The sequence below is a fragment of the Hipposideros armiger genome, unplaced genomic scaffold (genome assembly GCF_001890085.2).
Source record: "Hipposideros armiger isolate ML-2016 unplaced genomic scaffold, ASM189008v1 scaffold_178, whole genome shotgun sequence".
Classification (NCBI taxonomy): Eukaryota; Metazoa; Chordata; class Mammalia; order Chiroptera; family Hipposideridae; genus Hipposideros; species Hipposideros armiger.
Window position 1 is genome coordinate 1,226,883 of NW_017731528.1, and position 7,347 is coordinate 1,234,229.

The 7,347-nt window shown below is 43.4% G+C and overlaps 1 protein-coding gene across 1 annotated transcript in view; it reads left to right on the forward strand.

Moving 5' to 3' along the window:
• Positions 1-7,347, forward strand: part of LOC109388035 (zinc finger MYM-type protein 5-like) — a 38,114-nt gene that overhangs the window by 22,716 nt on the left and 8,051 nt on the right. Inside the window, exons 5-7 of the mRNA XM_019652406.1 lie at positions 1,268-1,541; positions 2,094-2,259; positions 3,195-3,407. Coding sequence (XP_019507951.1) covers positions 1,268-1,541; positions 2,094-2,259; positions 3,195-3,407 — 653 coding nt within the window. The remainder of the gene's footprint in view (positions 1-1,267; positions 1,542-2,093; positions 2,260-3,194; positions 3,408-7,347) is intronic.

Consider the following 7,347-nt stretch of genomic DNA (forward strand, 5'->3'; position numbering starts at 1 on the left):
TGGCACCATCATTGCGCTCTTCCCAGGTGAGGCAGATCAGTCGCCAGCTTCTGGACAGCAGCTCATGACGGCTGCTGACCGCTCACGCTGGCTGCTGGCTACATACGGTACCCATGGCAACCCACTGCCACAGGGGCTGCAGCCTAGCCGTCGCCAGCGACTCACAGCAGCCCAGCTCCAGGAAGAGCTGTTGTTTAGGATCTTAGCTGTAGAGGGCAGTGTCACTGGCCCTCATATGTGGGATCTGAACCGGGGCCCTCTGGCATCCCAAGCGAGTTCTTAACCATCACGCCACTCGGCCGGCCCCTAATATCTTATTCTTAGAGAAGAAAAAGTGGCTAATGTTTTTTGCAAGTGCCCTAGTACCAAACATAATACTTTACCTTAAAACTTTCATGAGTTAGGTATCATTGCCAGCTTGTAGCTGAGGAAACCAAGATAGGTTAATGCTATATACTTGCACAATCAGCTCAGAACATGCCTTTTGAACCTGGAGAGTGTTGTCGTGTCCCGCGCAGCACAGGCAGTGATGAGTGAGAGGGGATGGCGCAGGGTGAAAGAAAATACAAGAGACAAAGATAGATTTATGACATGAGGCCAGGGGGCTGTAGTTTTCTCTCTGGAACTGAGCGCCTAATCAAGCCAACGTGAAGCTTTTATTAAGAAACTTTAAAGGATTAAAACTTTTTATTTCTTTTAAAGTCTGTGATAAGTGCCTTAAGGCCAGTTTCCATCAACCAGACCCCTTGTACTCCAACACATGTTGTGCCTTTGTACTCCTATACACACAACCCCCAGGATGGTGCAGCTGCAGCTGCGGCCATGAACTAAGGGAGATAACCGACATCATTCCGCAGGTTCCCAGTTTTCCAGGACACTCCCTTGAGGAAGCTTTACCGATATCATTTCACCGGGTCTCAGTTTATCAAGACACTCCCTCATGATCTTGTTAGGTCAGGGGCTGGTGTGGGTGGGCAGTCGAGGATGAGGCTGTAAGGCAACAGAGTATGACTTAAGAGATGGTGGCTATTGCATTGCACAATCCCAGGGCCACCATTTACATTGTTGGCACAATAGAGTGTTCATTCACTTAGAATACTAAGTGGATAGTTCCCCTGGGATTGTGCAGAAAGGCTGCCTGGCCTTAACTACGTGTTATAGGGCTGCCTCACTATTCTCTTAAATTTGTGCAAAATGAAAATTTAAAATATTTTTCTGATGTGACTTTTGAATTGTTCATGACTTTTTCTTGTGTTTTACTTTTAAGATTCTTGGATCTCCCAGTCAGCATCATTTCCCCGTAATCAGAAACAGCCAGGGGTGGATTCTTTATCACCAGTGCCTTCGCTTCCTAAACAGATTTGCCAGCAGCAACCCACTAAACCAGTTAAAATCACTTGTGCAGACTGCAAAAAACCTTTACAGAAGGGACAGACAGCTTATCAACGAAAAGGATCATCTCACCTCTTTTGTTCTACCAGCTGCCTTTCCTCCTTCTCTCACAAGTGTACTCCAAAGAAATGCAGAATACTATGTAAAAAGTAAGCTGTACTTTTCAGCATGGCTCCGTCTGGTCAGGAGTGGCAGTGTAAATGTGCCTTCTGGATGTGATTGGAGAGCAGCATGCTTTCATGGGGAGGATTGTTGCAGGGCATCTTCAGGTTGATTGAGATTGAGCTTAAGTTATCATGGAGCTTGTCAGAGCTGTAAGCTCATTTGTACTGTTCCTGCTCTTGGCAGGAAAGTGGGGTGTGGCTGTGGGGATACATTGGCCCTCTCCTGCCTCTGCCAGCCTCACCCCCAGCTCCATCTTCTGCCTTAGTTCTGCCAAGTTGCTACCACCCTTTTTGAATGCTTCTAGAAATCATAACCTGTGGCAAGGTTCTTGTGTCACAAATAATTTTACCTCCAGATCGTCTCTTGCAGTATAATTTAAGACTCTTGGCACTGAAACCAAAAAGTGGATTTTTGTAGATCCAGAAATTATGGTTGATTCCTAGTATTATGAGAAAAGGAAAACTGTCCATTATTGTTCATATATTTGACTTTTATTAAAATGCAGTGTCCTTAAATTGTTTATCTCTGTGTTTCAGAGATGCACCTACAAAAAAGGCTTCTGTCGTTCCTCCAGTGGTCTCAAGTGAGTCCTTTCAAGAACTCGGTAGCATGACCTGTGTACCCCCCTACGAGGACAGCCAGAATCCCAGAAGGAGAGTTCTGAACAAGTCAAGATGTACCATCTGCAGTAAACTGACAGAGGTCTGGATTTTTATATCTTGTTTAAGTTCTTATCTAGGTTAACAGGGATGGCTTTAACTGCTGCCCTGGACTCTGCCATCTACATAATGCACACCCTGAATCTACACAGTGAAGTTAAGGGGAACTATCTTATAAGCAAATGTCCCATTTGCATAGTATGGAGAGTACACATTGTTTCTATGGAGTGGCTGTATTCCTACACAGCGATAGTTGTATGGTGGGTTTCGTTCTCACTAGCCACACTAAATATAAGTGTAAGTTCAGGACATGAAGGGAAGCAGCCAATCCTGGTATGAGACCATGTGGGACGTGTGCAGTATAAGTATGTTGAAAACTTCACATTTCTTATTGTGCCACTGTCTTTACAGCTCTGCTGAAAGAAGAAGCGAGCATGCACGTGGGCCTCTCTTGGCCCAGTCATTGGTAACTGCATTTGGGGTTGGTTGTCCTGAGCCAGGGAAAGCCAGAACATGCTTTTATCTCAGTTACCATGAAGCTGAGCAAAGCATGTGTATATAGATGCCATCCGGACTATGGGTGGTACTGATCCCTTTGGCCCTTCCCACGATTTTCTAGGAAGGTGAAATTGACAACGCGAAGAACTCCCCATCTATTATTTCTCTTATGGCGGTCATAGCAAAATCTTCTAAACCAGTTCATTTTCTGGACTTAAGTGTCTCTGGGGAAGTTATTACTGATTTTATTGCTTTTTGTTCTATGAATCTTATTTTTCCTCTTTTGTAAAATCAAAAAATGATTTTACCAAGAAGCCAAAGATAAAAATAAAAGAATAACCAAATGGGCTTTTTAGTCTTTTCCTTGAATATTTCTTCCACTGAGAAATTACTAGAGTTTTTTTCTGTTGAAGAAACTAGTTATTTCATTGCTTACTGTGCTAACTTGGCTCATTTAATAAATTCTGCTTTTTCTTTTAGATTCGCCATGAAGTCAGCGTTAATAATGTAATTCATAAGCTGTGCAGTAACCACTGTTTTAATAGATACAGAATGGCCAATGGTCTGATAATGAATTGCTGTGAACAGTGTGGAGAGTACCTGCCCAGCAAAGGTGCTGGGAATAGTGTCCTGGTGGTTCATGGTCAGCAAAAGCGTTTCTGCTGCCAGAGTTGTGTTAATGAATATACACAGGTAATTCTGTGCTGCCGCACCCCCGAGCCAAGCCGTTGTTCTCAGTCTAGTTGTGGAGGAGGCAGCTCACTGGCCCATGTTGGTATTATGAGCATTGCACTTTACCCAGCTGAGGCAGTCGGCTGCTGGCCATCTGCCAGCCGCTCAAGGCAGCTCACAGCAGCTCTCACCGGCTGCCAGCCGTTCACGCCAGCTGCCAGCCACTCACAGCAGCCCATGCTGTCGCCGGTGATTCACGGCTGCCCAGCTTCAGGTTGAGCTGTTGATCAGCGTCTTAGCTGTAGAGGGTAGTGTCACTGGCCCTCATATGTGGGATCTGAACTGGGGCCCTCTGGCGTCCCAAGCCAGCTCTTAACCAATGCACCACTCAGCTGGCCCCCAAGCCAACTCTTAACCAACGCACCACTTGGCTGGCCCAATAATTCTTTTTAATTTAAACATTCACCGTATTTTTTTTTTTTTTTTATTTTTAGCTGAGCCATCCTGCTACCTGTTGGCAGCTCAGCGGCTGCTCAGCTTGGGCTGGACTCAAACCGCTGTTGCTCAGAGCTCAAACTCTTGAGCGAGCTCTTAACCAACTGAGCCACTCGGCCGGCCCTCCGTATTTTTTTTTTAATTTAAACATTCACCATATTGTTTGATCACACCTCGTATCTTGTTTTGTAAAGTGGCTATTCAGGTCTTCAGCTTATTTTTTTAATGGGATTGTCTTTTTATTATTGAGTTATAGGAATTTATATATTCTGGATGCATAATGTTTTGTAAAATAAATGTATTCAGATTTTCTTCTGGACAATGTTTTGTCTCTTCGTTTTCTTGATGTTTTTGAAAAGCCCAAGTTTTGTTGTTTTGTTTTTTTTAATTTTTGGGGGGAGTGGGGGGGAATTGGGGAGGGAGCAGTGTTCAGGAATTGGGGAAGGGAACATTGTGTTTTTCCAGGACCCATCAGCTCTAATTCAAGTTGTTGTCCTTCAATCTTAGTTGTGGAGGGGCAAGCTCACTTCTAAGTCCAGTCACCGCTTTCAATCTAGTTGCAGGGGGGTGGAGGGGCATAGTCCACCATCCCATACAGGAGTCGAACTGGAAACCTTGTTGCACACTGAGTCATCTGGCCACCTGTCATCAGCTTGCAGCTGCTCAGCTCAAGGTGCCGTATTCAATCTTAGTTGCAGGGGGCGTGCAGCCCACCATCCGATACAGGTGTCAAACTGGCAACCTTGCTGCTGAGAGCATGCGTTCTCACCAGCTCAGTGGTAGCTGAGCTCGGGTGCAGCTCACTGGCACATGTGGGAATCGAACTGGCGACCCTGTTGCTCAGAGCTCGCGCTCTTAACCAACTGAGCCACTTGGCCGGCTGTTGAGTATTATAATTTTAATAGAGTTTTTTCCTTTCTTAAAATGTGTATCTGTTGGGGGCTTTTTTTGGCACGCTCTGTATATCTGATTAAGTTTAAGAATCTCCAGAGTAACCAGCTTATATGTGGCATGACCAAACCATCTAACTGGGACACAGAGAGAGTGAAATGATATTCTATTAATAAATGCAGTGCTCCCATCTTGGTACCTCTTTCCAGTGATTTTTTTCCCTTTTTTTAGAGGCTTCAATTAATTGGTGCCTACCTCACCTGCCTTTTGTTTGAATTTAGTTATTCATTCAGGTCATCAGTAAAAATGTTCATGTGACAGAAGAATGTAGCACTGCACTGAAGTATTTTTGAACTTCATTTTCAAAGAACCTCAGATGAATGTTCCTGGAGAGAGTGCCTGAGGGACATGGATGGGAAAAGACATCAGCAGCTTAACCTTGGAGCCTAGAGTATAGGCAGAAAATTCATGAGCCTTTCCAGTTCTTTGCTATTAGACCTTATTCAGTAATTGTCACGTAGTTATGAGTATCCTTGTTTGAGTGTATGCCAGTAATGATAGCTAACATGAATTTACTGTGGTGCCAAATACAGCTTTACTGTATTTTTACATTTAATCATCTAAAGTCTCCCTAGTGAGGTGCAATTGATATCCTCATTTTATTTTACCTCATTTTATTTTTTATATTCTTAAAGATTTTAAGTGACTTGCTCAAGGTCATATAGCTGGGAAATGGCACATCCACTGAGAATGGTAACAACTTGACTACCTGTTAATTACCAGGAAACTCAAGCAGGAAAGAGATAAGACCAGAGCATGGGTTTGGTTGTAATCACCTTTAGATGTTTAAATGTAATAAATACACTAGTGCAGTCCTTGGCTTTCTACTTCCTCTTATATGTGATGTTCAACTACAGTCTTATCTACTCCCATTGTTTTAGTTATGGTGACTTCCAAAATATATCTGCAGATTATATTTATTCAGTTTCAGACCAATATATCCACCTGTAATCTCCATTGGAATGTTTCACAGATCCCTCAAACTGTATCTAAAACAGAAATTCCAAACCTGCTATCTGCCTTTGTTTCCCTTTTCAGTAAATCTCACCATCCAATCAGATGCCAAACAAAAACTTAGGGTCATTCTTTTTTATTGTGGGGGATGGTGTCACTGTTTATGATCCTTCCCAGTTAGCAGTCTTGGAGACCAAGCTATCGGCCTTGCCCAGCCCGAGAAGGGAGTCATCTGACTTGCCCACCTTAGGGTCATTCTTTACGCCTCCCTGTTCCTCAGTCCCTATAGCCACTCAATTACCAACTAATCCAGATTCTACTTCCTAAATGTCTCTCAACTCTCCTGTCTCTGACATAACCCTAGACATAGCCACCACCTTTTGTTGCCGGCTTCCTACCTCTGTGCCCTTGGTCTTCCTTAGAGTTGGAAATCTATAATACAATCACCAATAATTCTAAAGCACAGGTTTGATCGTGTCACACCTGCTTTTTTTTTTTTACCTTAGTGCTGCTACCTTGCTTTCATTATTAAATTAGAACATAGCTCTTAGTTTCTTAAGCTCCATTGTATATAGTGTTCTGCTGTGCTGTGCATAAAATTTACAGCTGATGGGCTGCCATTCGCATTGTGCACATCTGTTATTGTCAGTCTCTTGTTTGCATTTTTATTTTATTGACTTCAAAATAAGTAATATGTCTCCATTACATGGAATCACACAGTATGTGGTACTTTGTGGCTGGCTTCCACATATTACACTGTTTTCTGGGTGCATCCATGTTGTAGCATATGTCTTTGCTTCACTTGTTTTTATTGCTGAATAATAGTCCATTGTGTAGATAATACCATATTTGATTTATCCATCAGTAATGGACATTTGAAGTGTTTCTACTTTTTGGCTATTGCGAATAATGTAGCTATGAACATTTTGTATGAGTCTTTGTATGGACACATATTTTTATATTGGCATTGCTGGGTCCTGGTGGTAATTCTGTTTAACTTTAGAGGAACTGCAGACTGTTTTCCAAGGCAGCTACACCATTTAACATCCCCTCCATCATCTTAGGAGGATTCCAGTTTTTCCACATCTTTGCCAACATTTGTCTTTTTATTGTAGCCATCCTAATTGCTTTGAAGTGGTGTGTGGTGGTTTTGATTTCTATTTCTTTGATGAGTAATGATGAGCATCTTATGTGCTCACTGGGCATTTATACATACATTCATTTTCTTTTTTTTTTTTAAGATTTTTTTTTTTAATTGGGGAATTGGGGGAAGGGGAACAGACAAGTGGCTGTCCTTTTGTTCTTCAGTCTAGTTGTGGAGGACGTTGCTTCACTGGCCCAAGTTGGCACCATCATTGCGCTCTTCCCGGGCGAGGCACATCAGTTGCTGGCTTCTGGACGACCGCTCAGTGCGGCTGCTGGCTACACACGGTAGCCCATGGCAACACACTGCAGCAGTGGCTGCAGCCTACGCCATCACCGGCGACTCATGGCATCCCAGCTCCAGGTTGAGCTGTTGTTCAGCATCTTAGCTGTGGAGGGCAGTGTCACTGGCCCTCAT